Source organism: Mobula hypostoma, chromosome 6 (genome assembly GCF_963921235.1).
Source record: "Mobula hypostoma chromosome 6, sMobHyp1.1, whole genome shotgun sequence".
Taxonomy (NCBI): Eukaryota; Metazoa; Chordata; class Chondrichthyes; order Myliobatiformes; family Myliobatidae; genus Mobula; species Mobula hypostoma.
Window position 1 is genome coordinate 138,636,714 of NC_086102.1, and position 23,176 is coordinate 138,659,889.

At 42.0% G+C, this 23,176-nt stretch overlaps 1 protein-coding gene across 1 annotated transcript in view; it reads right to left on the reverse strand.

The window, feature by feature from the left end:
* iqca1 (IQ motif containing with AAA domain 1) overlaps window positions 1-23,176 on the reverse strand; it is a 190,847-nt gene that overhangs the window by 20,524 nt on the left and 147,147 nt on the right. The window contains exon 15 of the mRNA XM_063050029.1: window positions 19,373-19,572. Coding sequence (XP_062906099.1) covers window positions 19,373-19,572 — 200 coding nt within the window. The remainder of the gene's footprint in view (window positions 1-19,372; window positions 19,573-23,176) is intronic.

Genomic DNA, 23,176 nt, shown 5'->3' on the forward strand with positions numbered 1-23,176 from the left:
AGACTGGTTCCCGATTATACCAGGTTTTGACATTGCAAGCCTTCCAGAACATTCACATGTAGTGAAGCCACCTTGGTGATTTGAGTTACATCTTTAGCAATGATAGTTTGGCAAGACCAGATGACCATTTTTTGTTTTTTGTGTATTGCTCCAGCACTCTGAGTAGAATTATGGTGCATGACATCGAAATAAGTTTATTTTGTAAGGAGGGAACCAAGGGAAACTTTAATGTTTCCACTTATTGGAGGAAATGTACCCACTTATTCAGGTATTTCTGCAGATAGTTGACCTGGAGACTCCCATGAGCTCAGATGCTACTTTCCTCAACGTGCACTGGATCTCAAGGCTGGCAAAGAATGGTGACATGCACAGGCATATTGTGCTATGCTGGTTCACTGAACAGCCAACAGCTGGAGCTATGCAAACAGAGCCTCTTAGTCACACTTAGCAGGAAAACCACAAGGTACAACATGGAATGTATTTCTCATGCAAGCCACCAGATCATAAACACAGAGATCCTGCAGATGCTGGAAATGCAGGGCAACACACACAAAATGCTGAAGGAACTTAGCAGATCAGGCAACATCTATAAAGAGGAATAAACAGTCAATGTTTCTCTAACTTCTCCCTTTTTTCTATTCTGGCTCCTCTTTTTCTCCTCCTCACCTGCCCATCACCTACATCAGGTGGTTCTTTTTTCCTTTCTCTCCGGGTCCTATCAGATGCCTTCTTCTTTAGTCCTGTTCCTCTTCACTTACCACCTCCCAGTTTCTTATTTCATCTCCCTCCCCCACTCGCCCACCTTTCCCCTCACTTAGTTTTAATTATCACCTACCAGCCTGTACTCCTTTCCCTCTCCCTATCTTCTTATTCCGGATTCTTCCCCCTTCCTTTCCAGTCATGATGAATGGTCTGAGCACAAAATACCAAGCCTCCAGATGCTCTTGTTTTAAACTTAGCTCCATTCCTTGAATAGTCTGATTCTCACTATCCATTCTCTCCAGCTCAATCACACACATACACTGCGTAACAATCAGGCAGGAGGTACTGAAGCTTGAAGTCCCACACTGTTATTTCTGTTAAGAAATACTGTTAAGAACAGCTATTTCCCTTCAGCTATGCCATTCTTGAACCAATCGGTACAACACTAATCACTAGAATTTTGGAACACTGTGACCATTTTGATTACTTTGCACTCAATTGGAGTTTTTTATTCTAATGATATTATTTCCTGTTTAAAAAAAAGTGTATAATTTATGTTTAATTTGTGCTATTCCAGTGAATGCTGCTTATAGGATAGTATGTACCTATGATGTTACTGCAAGTAAGTTTTGCACTACACCAGTGTATATTTGTGCATTTGACAATAAACTTGACTTTGACATTATGACCACACCTCGTCACTTTTCCAGCAGCATTCATACATTGTGACAGCACAATCACCCAGTCCCTTGAGTGAACCATTCTGAAGAAGGACTGGAAAAACTCTGGAGGTTGATTAGTGGATTCTACTTACAGAAGAGTATATATTTTGCACTGACCCAAGCTTCATGTTCGAGTCATAGAAGCCAATTACTGAATTCTCCAAAGGAAACAACTTCTTAGGCCAAAAATTCTCTGGTGGACAGTTACCTTTTGGTGAGGCAGCAGGTGAAACATCTGTCTGGTTAACTGAAAATTCTTCATTTTTTTTAGTAACCTACAGTACTAAGGAAAAGCCTTAAGCACATATATATAGCTAGGGTGCCTAAGACTTTTGCACAGTACTGTATTTGTCAACATGGAGTGGAGAGCGAGTTTGTAAATACAGGGGGTGATAAGTTTGTGGCCTAAGGTAGAAGGAGATAAGCTATACAGCTCTCGTTACATGCACGTGCAGTTCAACTCTTTGAGTGAATATGCAGAAATTTTGAAGTTTCTCCTCATTTCCTTCTACTTTAGACCACGAACTTATCAATCACCCTTGCTGTGGATCACTTTCTGGAGGCTCAAGACGCCAACTTCTACAAAGAAGGGATCTGTATGCTCCACGACCACTGGACTAAGTGTGTAAATGCAGGAAAAATAAATCTGCTCAGTTTTCTAAAATTGACTCCTTCTACCCTAGGCTACAAACTTATCAATCACCCCTCGTATGACAGGGATGTTGGGAGTGGCGAGGGTAGAGCACTGTGAGTGGGATGTGGGATAGTTAGCAGAGAAGGAGTGCGTGGGTGCAGACATTTCTAAGACACCAGGCAAGGTCATTTGATTCCAAACAATTGGTTCAATGATCTTACAGAATGTCTCTCTGGTGCTTCCAGCTCCCTCCCCTCTCTCTTTCTTTAACCATGATTCCTCCTCTCAGACCACAATAGAGCCATACCAGAATCAATTTTATCATCATTCACATATGTCAGGAAATTAGTTTTTTTTGTGGCGGTGGTACAGTGCAATACATAAAATTACTGTTTGTTACAACTCAAACATTTTTAAAGACCTGTTTAATCACTACCATATTGATAGAATTGGTGTCAAGTTTACTAAGATGATATAGGACATCAGACAGCCCTTTTTGTTTAAAGTACATTTGCATTATCAAGTGGCAGCTGCAGAGTGTTCTCTAGGCTGTTGCTAAAGAATCTTAGATTAGTTTTTGAGGAGACACCTGCTTAAATGTTATATGCAAGAGAATTAAAAATGCATTCAGCTAGAAAACACAAAGGACATGAAGGTATGAAACATGCTGAGGTCCTTCAGTGTCCGTCCAACTTCGAAGTTCAAAGTAAGTTGACGATCCATATACAATATCACCATATACAATCCTGAGATTAATATCTTGCAGGCATACTCAATAAATACATATTACAATTATACCCATAATAGAATCACTGAAAGCCTGCATCAACTTGAGTGTTCAGACAGTGTACAGCACACAACAAGCTGTGCAAATACAAAAAGAAAGTAATAATAATAAATAAGCAGTAAATATTGAGAAAATGAGGTGAAGAGTCCTTGAAAGTGAGCCTAGAGGTTGTGGGAACAATTCAATGATGGGGCAAATGAAGTTGAGTGAAGTTATTCACTTTGTTTCAAGAGTTTGGTTGAGGGGTAATAACTGTTCTTGAAACTGGTGGTGTGGGTCCTGAGGCTCCTGAACCACCTGCCTGATGGTTGCAGCAAAAAGAGCACGCGACCTGAGTGATGGGGTGTCCTTCATGAAGGATGCTGCTTTCCTTCAGCAGTGCTTCAGGTAGATGTGGTCAATGGTGGGGAGGACTTTACTTCTGATTGACTGAGCTGTATCCACTACTTTCTGTAGGATTATCCATTCGAAAGCATTGGTGCTTTCATACCAGGCTGTGATGCTGCCAGTTAATATATTCTCCACTACACAACTATATAAGTTTGTCAAAGTTTTAGATGTTGTGCTGACTCTTCGCAAACTCCTAAGGAAGCAGAGGTGCAGCTGTGCTTTCTTTGTCATTGCATTTACATGTTGGGCCCAGGACAGGCCGTCACCATGACATCATGGAACCATGACACCATGGAATTTAAAACTGATAACCCTCTCCACATCTGATCCACCGATGAGGAATGGCTCATGGACCTCTGGTTTCCTCCTCATGAGTCAATAATCAGCTCCTTGGTCTTGCTGACATTGAGTAATGGGTTATTGTTGTGGCACCACTCAGCTAGATTTTCAATCTCTCTTCTATTTGCTGATTCCTCACCACCTTTGATTCGGTCTATCACAGTGGTATCAATAGCAAACTTGATAATGGCATTAGAGCTGTGCTTAGCCACACATTCATAAGTGTAAAGCGAGTAGAGCAGGGGACAAAGCACACAACGTTATGGAACACCTTATGGCATTTGCCGTGGACCTCTTGCTACGATAGGCAAATTAGAGTGGATCCAAGCCATTTAAAAGTCACCACCAACTTCTCAAAACACTTCAGCAGTGTGAATGTAAGTGCTACTGTATGATAATCAGAGACAGGTTACCATGTCCTCTTTAGGCACTGGTATAACTGAAGCCTGCTAAAAGCAGATGGGTACCTCAGACTGCTGAAGCAAGAGGTTAACAATCTCCATGAACACTTCAGCCAGTCGATCAGCCCTTGGCGAGGTACCCTGTCTGGGCGGATTCTGTTTGTGGGTTCGTCTTCCTGAAGGTTGCCTTGCTTCAGCCTCAGAGCCTGAAATCACAGGATCTTCAGGGACTATGGGAGTTTATGATGGCTCTTCCATGTTTTGGTGGTGATAGTGAGCACTGAGTTCATCTTAAAGCGAAGCCCTGTTGTTGCCAATGATGCTTAATTTTACTTTATAAGAGGTGACAGCATTCAAGCCCTGCCATTACTGTCGAGCATCCTTCATTGATTCAAGTTTAGTCCAGAATTGCCATTTCCCCATGAAATGGCTTTCTGGAGATTGTACTTGGTCCTCTGGTAACTTGCTTGGTCCTCAGACTTGAATGCCTGTGATCTGGCTGAAGCACCTTCAATAACTCCAAAAGACTGAGGTTTGGTGAAATACTGAAAGGCTTTTATTCGCTGTACAATACAACCTCCACGGTGAGTGTCTGGCCCTGGACTGAGGGGGAGAGGTAAGGCGAAACACCTTTATACAGGACTCTGTGGGAGGAGCCACAGGGGCAGTCAGCAGAGGGGCGAGTCCAGACAGTTAACCCAGTTACAACATATATACATGGTTTACCACACTGCACTCAGCAGATTGTAATCTCATGGTTCATTCAGGGCTTCTGGTTGGGAAAGACTGAATGAATCTTGTGGGGACACACTTGTCTACAACTGCTTTAATAAAGTCTCTGTGACAACAATCATGTATTCATTCAGATCAACAGATGAATCCTTGAACAAGGTGCTGTCCATCGTCTTAAAGCAATTCCATAGCCGCTCCTCTGCCCCCGGCGACCACACCTTTGTTGTCCTAGTCACTGCAGCTTTGCTCTTTAGCCTCTGTCTGTCTGGAGGTAGGAGGACAGCCAAGTGATCCAATTTACCGAAATGTTGTCTGGACATGGAACAGTACGCATTCCTTATCTCAGTATAACAGTGGTCTAGTGTGTTGGGACTTCTGGTACTACAGGTTATATGCTGATGTTAATTGGGCAGGGTTTACTTGAAACAAACCTGGTTGAAGTTCCCAACTACGATTTGAAATGTATCGGGATGAACTGTTTTTGGTCTGGAGATGGCATCATGCAGTATTTCAAGTTGGCCGCTGGTGGTATATAAACTGTAATCAGGATTACAGAGAACTCCCTAGGTAAATTGAATGGACGGCATTTGACCGTGAGGTGTTCAAGGTTGGGGGGAACATGAGTTTGACTAAACCGCCACGTCAGAGCATCACTGAGAGTTTATCATGAAACACCCATCTCCACCTTTTGTCCTTTCTAAATCAGCAGTTTGGTCCATGCTGTGAATTGAGAAGCCTGTGATGAACCTTCCTCCACTTAAAGGTGCCATCCCTGCTTGCTTGAGAGTTAAATCTGCTGAGTCCTTCATAAAATTGTGAAGTCTGCAAATACAGTATTTAAGTTGATCTAGAAGCACATTCCTTAAAGGGAAATTATGTGCTTCAGATTGCAGTGAGATGAATTCAAAAGAGGTATATTTTGAAATATTTTATGTAGCTGGAGATTGTCGCTGTGGTTCACCAGCACCATCTTGGCTATCACAGACTAATTGATCTATGATTGATATTGGTAAATTATCACAGCTGAACTCTCTTCTGACTTTACCCAAGACCACAAGCATCTTTTTAACTTGACAGCAAATCAAGAGTGTTAAACTTGCCAAGAGGGCTCTCTTAATAGGTAGAGAAGCAAGCACTTAAGTTGAAAACCTATCTGTCTACTGTCACCATCCTCCTTGAAATCTGTTCCTTTTTCATCTGCCGATTTATGTGGCTCAGTGTAAAATTACAGTCCAATAGCACTTCAATGGAATCTTTGGAATGTATAATATCAAACATATTAATTAGAAGCAACTTCCAATCCTATAGAATCCATGGGAGATCTGACCAGTTCTTCATTTATGCAATTGGGCATTGGTGAATTGCAACATTTTAAGATGTTCTGTTTAGTGTGAAATTAAGAGAATCTGGCAGACCTTTCTCATTCTTAGCCAAAGTGTGCTGGAGATTGTTGGATCCCACAACAATCCTGCTTGGAATCATCCAACTGGACATTGATTGTGCTGTCCTCAGATGACCGTCATATGCCCCCAAATTGCACATTCTCTGTTAGGACATCTTATAGAACTTGGATAGAATTCAGTGACTGTCAGCTAATTTGATGTGGTCTGTTTCTTCTACTTCTGGTTAAATCTAGAGTGGAGATAAAAGACGCCAACAAATATGCTGTCTGAATTTATTCTGTCAGAATAGAAGTAAATGGAAAAGACAAACGACTAGAAATTCATCTTTGCCCTCTGTACAGTACAGGCACTTCAGCACATATATACTACTTTCAGCACAGCTAGATTTCTAGAAGTAAAAGGAATACCAGCAGCAATTAATAACTGAAAGGTGCAGCTACACGTTCTAATCTATACTGCCTATAATCAGAACTTTTGCCTCAACAAATATTATGATAGTGTACATCATCAGACGGTCATTACAAATCAGACAATAAATGACGAGATCTCTTTGCAATAAAGGCTGGAGGCAGGAAGGCAGCTGGGAAGTTAGAAAACTGAGTTTCGAACATAGAATACCACAGCACAGTACAGGCCCTTTGGCCCATGATATTGTCCTGATGTTTAAACCTACTCTAAAATCAATCTAACATGCAGAGCTCTCCATTTTTATATCATAAATTTGCCTATCTAAGAGCTTCTCAAATGCCCCAAATGTATCTGTCTATACCACCACCCTGGCAATGCATTGCATGCACTCACCAGCTTTTGCAATATGAAATAACTTCACAAGCATGATGACATGAAGAGTTGAAAACAACAGAAATATCTTTAGGCTTGTTTCTCCAAAGTTAACTAAAGCATGGGGACAGTTTCCACCCTGCTGTTGTAAGACTATTGAATGGTTTTCCAATAGGATAAGATGGACTCTTGACTTTATCATCTACCTTGTTATGATCTTACACCATATTGTCTACCTGCAGAGCACTTTTTCTGCAGCTGTTACACTTTATTCTGCAATCTGTTATTGTTTCACCTTGTACTACCTCAATGTACTATGTAATGAATTAATTATATGAACAAAATGCAGGACAAGTTTTTCACTGTAACTTAGTACATGTGACAATAATAAACCAATTCTAATTTCCTAAACGTGTCCTAATAATTTGTACCATTCTGCTTTTCCCAAATTATTCATGTGGAAGTCTGGAACATTAAATCACATATCCTAAAAAAAAAATAAATGGAGATTATTTTAAATTTAGTGCAATAATTTGCTCTCATTGGCACGTGTGAATCCTCTGCGTATTGTCCAACTAGGTTCCAGCTTGATGTTCACTTTCAAATGGGTAATATATTTCTTGCATATAAGACCCTAAGACAGAGGAGCAGAATTAGGCCATCTGGCCCATCGAGTCTGCTCTGTCATTCAATCATGGCTGATTGTTCTTTTTTTTTCATCTCCTCTTCAACCCCAGTTCCCGGCCTTCTCACTGTAACCTTTGATGTCAAGTCCAAAAAAGAGCCTATCAATCTCTGCTTTATATACACCCAACGACCTGTCCTCCACAGCTGCATGTGGCAACAAATTCACCACCCTCTGGCTAAAGAAATTTCTCTGCATCTGCGTTTTGAAAGGGCGCCCTTCTACCCTGAGGCGGTGCCCCTCTGTCCTAGACCCTCCCACCATGGTAAACATCCTTTCCACATCTACTCTGTCTAGGCCTTTCAACATTTGAAAGGTTTCAATGAGATCCCCCCTCATCCTTCTGAATTCCAGCGAGTACAGACCCAGAGCCATCAAACGTTCCTTGTATGATAAACCTTTCATTCTTGGAATCATCCTTCTGAACCTCCTGGATCCTCTCCAATGCAGCACATCTTTTCTAAGATAAGGGGCCCAAAATTGTTCACAATACTCAAGGTGAGGCCTTACCAGTGCCTTATAAATCCTCAGCATCACATCCCTGTATTCTAGACCTCTTGAAATGAATGCTAACATGCATTTGCCTTCCTCAACACCGACTCAATCTGCAAGTTAACCTTAAGGGCGTTCTGCACAAGGACTCCCAAGTCCCTCTGCATCTCAGATTCTTGGATTTTCTCCCCACTTAGAAAATAGTCCGCACATTTATTTCTACTACCAAAGTCATGCATTTTCCAACATTGTACTTCATTTGCAACGTCCTTGCCCATTCTCCTAACCCGCTTAAGTCCTTCTGCACACTACCTGTTTCCTCAATACTACCTGCCCCTCTACCAATCTTCGTATCATCTGAAAACTCGGCAACAAAGCCATCTATTCCATCATCTAAATTATTTACTGACAGCATAAAAAGAAGTGGTCCCACACTGACCCCTGCGGAACACCACTAGTCACTGGAAGCCAACCAGAAGAGGATCCTTTTATTTCCACTCGTTGCCTCCTGTGACGAGAATACACATAAAATTAAGATGTTTGCTGGCCTGGGTTAGCATCAGTGACATCAGCAAGTGGTCTGCCACCTGCCCTCAGGGGAAGGAGAGATAAGGAACAATGGAGCAGCGTCTGGAGATGTGTAACGAAGGGACGTGGGAGAGAGAGAGCTGTCTGGAGCGGTTCCCCCTTTGAACCCTGAACTGTTTGAAGTGATGGACAGGCGATACCCCAGCAGGGGGATAAAAAGGGACAGGTTCGCTAAGGCAGGACACACGCCACCCGAGGTAACAAGACCCTGGAAGCGGTGCGCCTCTCACGAGTGGGTGAGAAGTAGCAGACAACGGCCAGGGTGGAAAGGTACGATCAGCGGGAATCCGGTGTGTGTCCGCCCTTGCCTGGGTGCCGGGTTCACTGCAGAGGATCGACCGCATCTGGAGGAGGGGTCACAGTCGGTGACCTCAGGTGACATCACCAAGGACCCGCCCAAAAGTTGCTTGTGAGCCATATCGCCGGTCTGTGAGTGAAGCCGTTCTGAATGATCAGTTGTTCCTGTTCTAGCTCTCTCTTCCCCCACGTTGTCCATCGCCATGGCAACGATTACTGCGAATTGAACTACTAAACTGGACTGAACTTTGGGTCACTTTGAAATTTGGTCATTTACCCCTAGACAACGATAGAGCTTGATTGATGCTGTTATCTTAATTCTGTGCACATGTGTGTTTATCATCGCTGAACTGTTGCATTTATTATCCTTTCGATTACTGTGTTGCTTGTTTCTTTAATAAAACTTTCTTAGTTCTAGTACTCCAGACTCCAACTGAGTGATCCACTTCTGCTGGTTTGGCAACCCAGTTACGGGGTACGTAACACTCCCCAGTCAGCCAAAGCTCTAACCGCGTTAGTAACTTTCCAGTAATACCATGGGCTCTTAACTTGGTAAGCAGCCTCATGCATGGCACCTTGTCAAAGGCCTTCTGAAAGTCCAAATATACAACATCCACTTGTAATCTCCTCAAAGAATTCCAACAGGTTTGCCAGGCAGGATTTTCCCTGAAGGAAACCATGCTGACTTTGTACTACGTTATCCCGTGTCACCAAGTACTGCATCACCTCATCCTTAAAAAATGAGTCTAATATCTTTCCAACCACTGAGGTCAAGCTAACTGGTCTTTAATTTCCTTTCTGCTGTCTTCCTCCTTTCTTAAAGAGTGGCGTAACATTTGCAATTTTCCAGTCCAGTGTTAGAGTGCAATGATTTTTGAAAGATCATTTCTAATGGTACCACAATCTCTAACGCTACCTCTTTCAGAACCCTCGGGTGCAGTTCCTCTGGTCCGGGTGATTTATGTACCTTTAGATCTTTCAGTTTTTTGAGCATCTTCTCTCTTGTAACAGTAACTGCACCCACTTCTCTTCCATCACACACTAAAACATCAGGCATACTGCTAGTGCCTTCCACAGGAAAGACTGACACAAAATACTCATTTAGTTCATCAGCCATCTCCTTGTCCTGTTATTATTTCTCCTGCCTCATTTTGTAGCAGTCCTATATCCACTCTCATTTCTCTTTTATTTTTAACATACTTGAAAAAAACTTTCACTGTTTACTTTCATATTATTTGCTAGCTTGCTTTCATGTTTCATCTTTTCCCTTCTAATGATTTTTTTATAACCACATTTCAATTAAATTGTAAACTATGGTTCACTCCTGTTTTCAATTATTCTAATTATTAAATTAAATTCTCATTGACTTTCCCGGTACAGGAATACCCAGATAACTCAAATTCGTCAGCAATAATCATCTCTGCAACAGCAAATCTTTGTCTTTCAATAAGTTCATAGAAATATATCATACACAAATGTAGATAAAATATATTTCATGCTGACAATTTACTATGTTCACAGTGACATCCATAATTAGTGTTAACCTCTGAAACTGTCATAAATTTGGTTTGGATAAATTAGTTTAAATGCGTTTGGTTCTATTTTAGCAAAACACACAAAATGCTGGAGGAACTTAGCAATGGAAAAGAGTACAGTCGATGTTTTGGGCCAAGGGCTGAAGAAAAAATGCTGAGGAGTAGATTTAAAAGGTGGGGGAGGGGAGAGAGAAACAAGATGGTAGGTGTAACCTGAAGGGGGAGGGATGAAGTCTCTCTCTCTGGCTATCTATCCCATAGGATGATGATCGTTCCTTTCAGTCAGTTAGTGGGGTTTGATATGTGTGTCCTGGAGTGACTGTACAGGACGATCCCTGACAGGCACTGCTTGTCACATACTTGGCAGGTGAGGCCTGGAGGGGCAGCAGGGGCAGAAACTCTGTTGTGGCACTTCCTGTGCCTTTCCTTTGTTGCCTCGTTGGGCTAGTTCTCAACAGCGTCCACACCTTTTCTGATGGCGTCCCACACTGTGAGCGATCTTGAACCAGATCCTCCCATGTTGATGGGGCAATGTCAGCTTTCTTGAGGCTCCTGTGCAGAACATCCTTGTACCGTAGTCACTGGCCTCCTCGTTTTCGGGTACCACTGGACAGTTGGCCATACAAGATGTCCTTGGGCAGTCTTCCGTCAGGCATTCTGCCAACATGTCCTGCCCAGCGCAGTTGGGCTGACATCACCAATGTTGAAACTGCTGGCATTCCGGCTCGAGAGCGGACCTCCGTATTGGAGACCTTATCTCACCAGGTGATCTCCGTCAGAGAACGTAGGTGACGCTGCTGCAGTTGGTCAAGCTGGGGTAAGTGTCTCTGATATGGGCACCATGTCTCACATCTGTAAAACAAGGTTGATATGATAACGGCCCTGTATACCTTGCACTTGGTGGCCAACCTGATGTTCTGTGACCAAACTCGATCTTTCAACTGACCAAAGGCAAATCAGGCTTTTCTGGTTCTTGACTCAGTCTCTACATCCAGAGAAGCTGAGGATGTTATTATGCTGTCCAGGTAGCAAAACTTGTTGACAGCATTGAGACGAGTGTCATCAATGCATACTCGCGATGCAGGATGAAGTAAAGACCTGGGAAGTTGATTGGTGAAGGGGGTACAGGGCTGGAGAAGGGAGAGTCTGATAGAAGAGTATAGAAGGCCATGAAAAAAGGAAAAGTGGGGGAGGAGCACCAGAGGGAGGCAATGGGTGGGCAAGGAGATAAGGTGAGAGATGGAAAAGAGGATGGGGAATGGTGAAGGGGAGGGGGAGAGCATTACCAGAAGTTCGAGAAATCAATGTTTATACCATCAGGTTGGAGGCAACCCAGTAGGAATACAAGGTGTTGTTCCTCTAACATCAGTCCCTTTTCCCTTCTTATTTTGCTGTAACCCTATATAACTGTTGTTCACGTTTTTATCAACTTACTCTTGATTCCTTTTGCCACTTGCCTATATAATGCAAAGATTTACATTTGTATCAGGTTTATTATCACTGATATTTGTTGTGAAATTTGTTGTTTTGGAGCAGCAGTACAGTAAAGTTACTATTTAAAAAAAAAGTAACTATAAATAAAAATTATAATAAGAAATGCCATAGATTTTCGCAAATAAAACAAAGTGAGGTTTTGATGTTCTGATGTGCTGGCACTGCTGAAGCTGCAAAGCGGTTGGCACTTCCGAGCATTCGTACCAAACTGAGCATGGTAAAAGCACTGACCTGGTATTGTCTGTTATGGGGGCCTTGCTGAATGGGCTTATTGAGCTGGAGAAAGGGGGAGGAATGATGCACCGCTGCCTAGCCGAGTGTAGACTATAAGCCATTTTAGCAACTTCCTATAGTCCAGCAAGGGTACATTAGTGAGGGATATGTGAACTTGATTAGGCATTTGCTGCATGAAGAGTTCTTTAAAAATAAAACAGGAATGGTGATTTCCCAGGAGAGAGAGCATGTGGTCCATTAGGTCTGAAGACCTAGTATTGCTGAGACCGGTAAAGGAGAACAACTGACGCACTCAGACGCCAATAGTCCAAATGTCTGTAAAAGCTGAGTTTTCAGTAATCAGTATTTATCATGTTTAGCTGGGAGTTCAAGCAGACTCACCACACTCATAGTGACACTACCACATAGTAGAATTTGGTGTCACTGGCAGTAATTTCTCACAGAGTGAACTGGGCCCCAGCTTGTACAAACCAAGCAAAGGCACTTTGCTCCCAAATCTCCAGCAGTTTCAAAGCGTCTGCATTGGCCGACATTTAATAATTCTGCAATCGTCCTAGAGCATCGTGGTCAACAATGTAGGTTTTCGCAAATGAAACGAAGTGAGGCATTTTATGCTTAATGAAACCTGTAACACATTTTATTGAACTCCAAAACCTAAACTCAAAAGCACACTAAAAATCTTTGTGATAACCTTATCATGCAGAGCAGCCTCTCAAAGTGAAACCCCCAACTCAATGTTGGTTGTTGTGATTTACAGACATCCCACCCTGCAAAAGCTCATTTCAGGGAGGTAGCACCATCAATTTGCGGGAGACTCCTGGAACTTCCGGGAGAGGTGGGATGTCTGCAATAGAGTAGCTCCTTAGCAGCTAGCCAGCTAGTTTAAATAATGTCAGCTATGCTAATGAACGAATGACACCTGTTAAACTCACCTCAACATGTCTTTTACAGTCTTAACCCACCATGGGCAATAGAAAAGTCACTGTTGTAAACAGCACAGCGAGCAACACTATCATTATTTTTGACCCCTATTAGGCAGGGGTACACTTTAGGGTAGGCTGGAGAGATGTATGTTTTATATTTTCTTTTTTTTGGAACACTCTGCCATCGCGCGCGTTCTTTCTCTCTCTCTCTCTCTCTCTCTCTCTCTCTCTCTCTCGCTCTCGCTCTCTCGCTCTCTCTCTCTCTCAAAAAATAGATTTCCATGATATTTCATATAATTTGCAGGCATCAGGGAGCCACTATTAATATGTGGGAGACTCCCGGAACTTCTGGGAGAGGTGGGATGTCTGGATTTATGTACATTTCTCCCAAGTACATTACCCTACCTAAGTAATTAAATAGTGCAAAAAGAGAATAAAATAGTGATGTAGTGTTCAGGATTCATGGGCTAGAAGAGATCTGATGGCAGAGGGGAAGAAACTGTTCATAAAATTTTGTACCTTCTGTCTGATCTTAACAATGAAAAGAGGATATGTCCTGGATGGGAAGGGTGTTTCATTATGTATGCTGCTTTCATAGGACCTGCTGCATAGGTCCTGGCAAGTCAGTGCAATTAGCCTGTTGAAAGCACACTGAACCCAGAAGAAAAATCTGAGCCTCCACTATTTTTGTAGTAAGTCAACTGTTTTCATCAATGACAGTCACTTTTTCCCAAGAAATTATATTGTGTTTGGCAAAAAAAAGTTACTTAGCCCTAGAGTTACAAATTCATTTCCCTCCAGGGGATTAAGCATACCACCTTAAATTGAAGATTATGTTCATACTGATGTGATATACTGTAGGTCAGGGGTAGCCTATCTTCTGACAGCAATGTTTTCTAATGTGAGTGCTGTGTAGACTGTAACTGAAGTACAAAGAGTAGGCTTTGTTGAAATTCCACTGTACCACACCTCATACAGGAATGTAAAATGCTGATGTGAGGGGCACCACAGAGCAAATTATTCCCTTTAATCATCCTGATCATACAAAGATGCAAGAAAACAAATCCTGGTAGAGACAGAAGCAGACTGTCCCATTAAGAAATTATGAAATTTATATCAACAAACTTGAACATCTGGTTTGAATTAGGAGTTTTTTTACATGGAGGTTCTGATATGCTTAATATATACAATCTATCATGAGCAGCCTTTTAATCCTAGGTGTGGTTTTAAGCATATTTTCTTTCAACTCAGTTTTCTGGTAATTTCTCAAATATGATTAGTTTCATGCAAGCAAGTACACATTGACACAAAGGGGTTTCAGTTAACTTGTGCAGAAGGAGGTTTAAGATGGGAATGCTGACAACCTTACAAAGTGCAGGCAGCATTCCTCCTCCCACCACTATCAATCAGTTGGTGTGCCTGCTTGTACAGCTGTTTTTCATGTTAGGATGGTGCAATCCATAGTGAGGCTTTCTAGATTTTAAGATGTTTGATGCTGTCCTCCAAGAACGTTCATCATTTCCTCCACTGAAAGTCAGCAGCTTTTCACCGGTCATTGCGACATTGAGATAGCACCAAACTGAGGCAAAGGCACACAGATGTGATGAGTTAATGCTTGTATGAAAAATAGTATAACTCAATATACAGGGACATCAGTTTCAGGTTTTGACATTTCTTCACAGCTGATCCTGCTGTATCATTTGTACTGTTGCTTCAAATTTCAAAGTTGAAAGTTCAAATTTATTATTGAAGTAAGTATACCATATACTATCTTGAGATTCGTCTTCTTACAGACAGCCACAAACCAAAGAAACGCAATAGAATCTATGGAAAACCACATACAACAAAAACCAACAAACATCCAATGTGCAAGAGGTCAAACTGTGCAAATAATTCTTTAAAAAGTAAACAAATAATACACAGAACATGAAATGCAGATTTCCTGAAATTGAGTCCATGGCTGCGGAGTCAGTTCAGAGCTGAGGCGAGTGAGGTCGGTCCAGGAACCCGATGGCTGCAAAGCGACCATTGCTCCTAAAGCTGGTGGCATGAGACTCAAGACTCCCGCACGTCCTGCCCGATGCTAGTCGCAAGAAGAGAGGGAGATGGGTCAAACGCAGGCAGATGGCGCTGAACATCGGTTTGTTTTCCACTCTCAGACCTCGATGCAGCATCCGCCCCCAGTGATGGCTGCGCTGGTCCTACCTGAATTCTTAAGTTTCAAGTTCGCTGAATCCTTCAGGAGACTGCACAATTGTTAGTTTGTTTGGACAGTTCAAAAGTACATTTCATAAAGGGAAATTAATAGGCTGAAGATCACAATGATTGTAGTTGAGAAGTATATCTCACAGAGTATCAAGTAGTTTTGTGACCTGCTCACAAAACATTATCATATGTTGCAGCACCATCTTGGGATAAAGTAGGAATTGCTTCACCTACTGCCCTCACTGTAAAGATAGGAGAGGACTTAGTGGGCTTAAAAGTGGATACATCTCCATGACTGTATGGTGTTTATCTCCAACTGCTATGGGAGTCAATAGAAGAGATTCCTGTGGCTCTGGCTGATCCGTTTAAATCTTCTGTAAACAAGTGAGGTAGAGGATAACTGGAGGACAGCAAACATTTTTGTACACAGTGAGCCAGGAAAGGCTTTGCAATTATCAACTTGTGAATCCCCGCTTCGTGAGCTCTTTAAATATTTATACTGGCACCCTCTGAAGGAGAGATTCATATGAGAAGCTTAGAATTAATGACTGCCATATAGTGAAATAAATCATTTGCCCAGTGCTACTTGTCCCTTCATATTTATACCAAGAATTAAAAGCAGGTGAAATACCATTGGTCAGATGCGGTTGCTTGATTTAGTATATCGGGATATTGAAATATTCAGAAATGATTATTGTGGACAAAATGACATTGGTCTTTTTTTTAGCACCCAGACCATCAATTCTTACTCATTATGTTATTTTTTTTATTCATTTAAGGAAGTGGGGTCCACAGGTTGATCCAGCATTTATTTGTTCTTCCATAATTGTCCTTGAGAAGGTAGCAGTCGGCTGCCTTCTTGAGTACTGGGGTGGATGCTGCGTCAAGGTCTGAGAGTGGAAAACGAACCAACATTCAGCATCATTTGCCTGCGTTTGACCCATCTCCCTCTCTTCTTGCAACTAATATAGGAGAGGGGAGCTTAGGATGATGGCACCTAATGGTGACTACTTTGCTTGCATCTTCACAAACAGCTCTATTTCTATCTTTAATACCTTTACTTTTCCCTTTCAGGGTTCTTTTGAAGACCCTGACATGGAGTTACACACTGACTTTGGTTCTTTGCGTAAATGGGACCTGCTCTCAGGGCCTCATGGCCGGCTGCTTTTCAATACGCCAAGGACGTGGCCTGGAAGATTAGTGCGCCTTCAGGGTGCCGGATTTTCATGGCTCTGGAGGCAGGTGGACTCCAGGCCAGTGCCGCTGCCTGATACGACATGGAAGACAGAAGATCGTAAGCAGCGAGCTGGCTGTTTACTGTGTGGCCAGAGACCTGAGTTCTTTGGACACAGAGCTTGGAAAAAGTGACAAAACAGACTTTTAACACCATAAATCAGGTATTGTAGTATGTTGAATTACCGGGTGAACAAGTAGTCTTTGGGGTACTCAGGTCTGTGTCTTTATTGATGCTTTGCTGCACACTTGACTGTTTTGTGGGGGGAGTCAATGCTTTTCTCATTAGTGGGAGAGGGGGGGGTCGGTGCTTTGCTGCTGCTTAAGCAAGGGAGGGGGGTAGCTGGGGGGGGCTATGGGATTCTAACAATTAACTGTCATTCATTCTTTGGGGCACTCCTCTGTTTTCGTGGATGTTTGTGAAGAAAGAGAATTTCAGGATGTATGTTGTATACATTTCCCTGACATTAAATGTACCTATTGAAACCTTGAGGAGTGAGCATAACCACAAAGCTGTTCAGGAGAGAGTTACAGGATTTTGACCCCCAGCAAAAGAATGGTGTTTACACGTGAAGATGGTGCATGGCTTCAGGGAGGTGGAGTTATGCTTTTGCTGTCTAGTAGCTAGTAGAGTTCGTGGGTTTGGAGGGACTGACTAAGGGGTCTTGGTAAGTTGCTGCAGTGCATGTTAAGGATTGTATACACTATGCTGCCACTGTGCCCCAGTGGTGGAGTAAGTAAATGGTTGTTCATGGGATACTAATCAAGCAGGTTGCTATATCCTGTATGCTTTCAAGTTCCTTCAATGTTATTGAAGCTGCACTCATCCAAGCAAACGGAGAGTTTTCCATCATATTCCTGACTTAAGCCTTGTAGATGGTGGACAGGCTTTGTGTGGTGAGGAAGTCAATAACTTACTACAGGATTGAGCCATGAGAACTGCCAGGAAACATTACAGTGGCCTTCAGAAAAGGATTCTCATGATCCACGATGACCTCCTGCATATTTAGGAAGTGGAAACTCGTTTTAATCTTGAACAGATCTGAGTTCTCAGGGGCGGCTATTATAAGAACATTATTATGGTTGATGGTTGCCAGTATTACAGGGAAGCCAGCACTGTTGGCAGGGCTCAGTGAACAAGGTGCCACTTACTCCTGCTTGGAATCAAAAGACACAAAGTTGTTTGTCATGGAACTTGCTACCAAATCTGATCCTAATAGGATCCACTGATAGGTGTTGCAAAGGGTTAGATCAGTTTTGCAAAAGAAAGTCCTTGAGCTCATTCCTTATTTGTTACTTTTTGAGAAACAACACTAAATAAGTACACCATTACATATTTTGCGGTCATATGGGGTCCTGTAATACTAGATCGAATGCATGCACATTATGATATTGCGTTGTGATCCTGGATAAGAATGGGCAGGTCAGTTTAGATTCGAAAGGAACATAATTAGTCTCATCTGAAAAAGTCCATGGGTAAATATCATAAAATATCTATGATTTTGCTCACAAATGGCGGGAGGAGAGAGAAGCAGCGCGTCGCGTGTGCGCAGCCCTCCAATGAAAAATGATATCGTATCTGTTAAATAGGGGCCATGGACAATTCTGATTTGAAGGAGATGGACGTGAAAGCACAGAGAAACATCTGTAAAAATTTCTGAAACACTCGTTCGCTGCTGTCGTTACTGCACGGTCGGGAATCTTTCGGAGGGAAGGCCTCAAAATCCCCGGCCTTGCCTGCTGCTGGCGACCGAGAAGGAGGTCGAATTGTTCGGACCGAGAAGGACGTCGAATCGTTCGGATAGAGATGGCGCTCAGTACTCGGTGTCGGACAGCTGATCAGAGCTCGAAGTTTTTGGATGACTCAGAGTCGGACTGTGGTCGGGTATGGCAGGGAGAGTTTTTCTTTCTTCTCTCCATCTGCATGAGATGTGGGACATTTGAGAGACTTTGAACTTTTACTGTGCTCATCGACTTCTTCATCAAGTTATGGTATTGTTGCACTGTTGTAACTATATGTTATAATTATGTGGTTTTGTTAGTTTTTTTCAGTCTTGGTCTCTCCTGTATTTTGTGATATCACACCAGAGGAAATATTGTATCATTTCTTAATGCATGCATTACTAAATGACAATAAAAGAGGACTGCGTGTCTTCATAATCTATAAAAAAATTAAGACGATCACCTATCACCTATTGTGTACCCCACAAGGGGATTCTAGGGGAAATCAAATTTGACAACTGATTTGTTATTTGGAATTGGGAAGAGAACATGTTGAGAATTCAGTGTTTTGAATTCCCTATTTTTTTTCTCAATTTTTTTTCCACTTAACAGCCTGTCACTCTTGTATATCAATTTATTTTCTTCAAATTGTTATACTGCTATCCAGTGGCTGTGAAAATAGTCTTTTGGAATTTGGGATGAAGGCTGTTAAAACTGTTTACAGACATCTTGAAGAAATATCCTCAAATGTGGTGAGAGTATTGACTGGCGTCTTTGGAACTGTGACCCAGCAAAATCTATCTCCCCCGTGAAAGATAAAAACATGAGACAGGTAAAATATGTGAAAATGTTAATTAGAGACAGAAACATTAAAGTCTGGAATAACTATTGAATCAATGTGATACCCAATGTATACCATAACGGATACATTTTAAAAAACCATCAACCCACAAGCAAGGCCTCACATACTACAAACTATGGTGGAAAACCTAAGCACATTGTTTTTCAAAATTAATGTTATATATATTCAATAGAACCAACCTTTCCTTTGTGTATATATATCTGAAACACTACCTTGAAAACTAAATGGATCATCATTTGGAGACCACTCTTGCCTGGATATTTTCCTGCGATATTCTGAGACGACAAATTGAAAAGGTTGGCTCCGGTTTCTGTGCAGAGAGCATGGACCAACATTTTCTTTCCAACTCCAGATGGTCCTGTGAGTAACAAAGACTTCACCATAGGAGCTTTCTCATGGACAGCTTGCGAACCTGCAAAAGGAATTCAGTCTTTATTAGAGAACGTTTACTCCAAGTGTAGATCTGTTTCACTCATTAAATTTTATTTAGAGTTATTAAAAGGTACAGCACAAAAACAGGCCCTTCAGACCATCTAGTTTGTGGTGAGTCATCTAAATTGTCTACTCCCACTGATCTGCACCTGGACCATAGTTCTCCATATCCCTCCCATTCATATAACTATCCAAACTTCTCTTAAACGTTGAAATCAAGCTTCCATGCACCATTTGTGCTAGCAGTTCGTTCCACACTCTCAGAACCCACTGAGTGAAGAAGTTCCCCTTAAACTTTTCACCTTTCACCAATAACCCATGATCTCTAGTTGTATTCCCACCTAACCTCAGTGGAACAAGCCTGCTTGCATTTACTCTATCTATACCCCTCATAATTTTGTATGCCTCTATCAAACCTCTCCTCAATCTTCTATCGTACAAGGAATGAAGTCCTAACCTATTCAACATTTCCTTACAACTCAGGTCCTTCAGTCCTGGTAACACCCTTGTAAAATTTCTCTGTTCTCCTTCAACCTTATTTACTTACATCTTTCCTGCAGGTAGATGAGCAAAACAGCACACAATGCTCCAAATTAGGCCCTAACAATATCTTGTACAACTCCAACATAATATCCCTTTCTTGTATTCAATACTTTGATTTATGAGGGCCAATGTGCCAAAAGCTTTCTTTATGACCCTATCTACCTGTGCCACCACTTTGAATGAATTACTGGACCTGTATTCCCAGATCCCTTTGTTCTACTGCACTCCTCATTGTTCCACTGTGTAAGACCTACTTTTGTTGGCCCCCCAAAGTGCAACACCTCGCACTTGTCTGCAGTAATTTTCATCTGCCATTTTTCAACCCATTTTTTCCAGCTCGTTCAGATCCTGCTGCAGGCCATGATAGTCTTTCTTGCTGTTCACCACACCCCCAATCTTGGTGTCAACGCAAATTTGCTGATCCAGTTAACCACATTATTATCAAGATGGTTGAGATGGATGACAAACAACAATAGACCCAGCACCGATCCACTAATGGCAGTCCAGTAGTCACAGGCCTCCACTCAGAGAGGCAACCATCAACTGCCAATTTTTGGCCGCTCCCACAAAGCCAATATCTAATCCAATTTACTACCTTATCTTGTATGCTGAGCAACTGAAACTTTTTGACCAACCTCCCATGAGGACCTTGTCTAATGCCTTGCGGAAGTCCATGTAGGCAACGTCCACTGCCTGGTCATCAACTTTCCTGGTAACTTCCTTAAAAAATACTCTATAAAACTTGTTAGACATAACTTTCTGCAAAGACATGCTGACTATCCTTAATCAGTCCATGTCTAACCAAATACTCATATATCTGGACCCTTAGAATACCTTCCAATAACTTTCCCACCACTGATTGTCAGGCTCACTGACCTGTAATTTCCTGGTTTATCTTTTGAGCCTTTCTTAAATAGTGGAACAACATTAGCTTTCCTCCAATCCTCCGGTACGACACCTGTTGCTAAGGATGATTTGAACATCTCCTCTAGATCCCTGCAATTTCTTCACTTGCCTCCCACAGGGTTTAAGGGAACATCTCATTAGGTCCCGGGGATTTACCCACCCTAATTTGCCTCAAGACAGCAAACACCTTCTCATCTGTAATCTGTAGAGAACCAGTGTCAATTTGCATTGACACTTTCAACATTAAGATCTGAAGTACAAAAAAGATAGAATGGAGATTTGTAGAACATTTAGGGGACTAGGTAGATAAAGTCAGTCCATTGTCTCTGGCAGAGAACTTAGAACGTCTCTGGCAGAGAACTTAGAACAACTTGACAAAATCTTAGTTAGAACAAGGAATGAAGGAAACAAAAAAGAAATCAGATATCGGGAAGCATTTAGTCCATAAATAGGTCTGTGGAATTTGCTTATGATTTCCCAAAAATGGTCTGTATCCTGTGCCAATAATTTCAAAACAGATGGTATCAAAAGAGAAGGATTAAAGGAGAGTGAACAGATTTAAGGTCCAGGGCATCCGTGATCCAATAAATGACAGAAACAAACTGAAGGTTTATCCTTATTCCAAATTTATAAGAGCAGGAACTTCAAGGTCATACCTTTGGCTCGCTTTTTATGGAAATATTAAAGTTTCCATTCTTAGCTCACAAGGTGAAGTTTGGGATAGAAAACCAGTTCTGTGGAAACACTTGATATTTCAGTTATGCTTAAGAGAAAGAAAAGGATAATTCCAGAGACTCTAGAATATGAAGACAATATAATGAATAGAAGCAGGGGTAGTCTATCTGTAACTCACTGCATCATCTTTGAATAACTCAGGGCTGAGCTTTTGTCTCAGTGTCACTTTCCTGAACCAAACCACTAAATCTATTAATTGCTGTCTCAATGACTGAGCCTCCTAAGCAAGGAATTCCAGATTCCAGAATTTCTTCTCACCTCTATCTCAAAGTAATTTTTAAAATGTTGACAGTGAGCCCTCATTTCAGATACCTCAGCCAGGGGAAACATTATGTTTGTATCTACACCAGAGGTCCCCACCCTTTATTACACCGCGGACCGGTTTAACATTGACAATATTCTTGCGGACCGGCCGACCCGGGGCAGGTGAGTGTTAATCATGACCAGAATGTAGGTGATAAGTCACTTATAAGTTGCTAATACAATCAATTTTGTTTCTAAAGGGGTTTATCTAACAAATTTAATATTAAACACACAGTGCATATTTTCCTCGCATGAATGTAGTGATAAGTCATTTATAACAGCGGTTCCCAACCACTGGGCCGCGGACCGATACATTGCCGTGAAGAATGCAGAGGTGCAGCGGTAGTCCGAACGCACCCAGCACATCGGAAGAAAAAAGCTAAATAAGCAAGCTAATTGATTAGGTGCCACCCGGCACGTAATCAATTAGTTTGTCTATTTCGGCTTTTTTCTTAAAGATGTACTGGGTGCGTTCCGGCCACCGCTGCACCACTGCATGCTTCGCGGCCCGGAGGTTGGGGAACACTGAATTATAAGTCACTTATAAGTCAATAGCATCATAACATTATATGTTAAGTTTGGATATTAAACACACAGCGCATATTTTCATATTTTCCCTGTATGAACATATAAAATCATTGCAACACACCAATATCGCTGAATCAATGGGAGCCCTGGGCTTGTTTTCCTGCAACAAGACGCTCCCATCGAGTGGTGATGGGAGACAGTGATTCTCGAAGGGGGTTCCTTATGTCCAGTCTATTCCACAATTTAGTTTCCATTGCATTTATCGCAGAAAACTCCGCTTCACAGCGATATGATGTTGGAAATGGAAGCAACGTTTTCAGTGCTTTCGTGGCTATCTCAAGATATTCAGCCTGACTTTGATCCAGAATGTCGGAACAGATGTTATATCAAACATACTTTTCAGCCCACCGTCATTTGCAAGCTCGAAGAGTTCATCTTTTTCCCACGCTGACATGGAAGATTCACCGGAAACATTCACAAAAGGGTCACGGACCCATTCCTTTGCACGTCTTGGGTCACTGATGACCTCGCGTGCATTAAAGATCAACTGTGGGCGTGACGGGATGAGG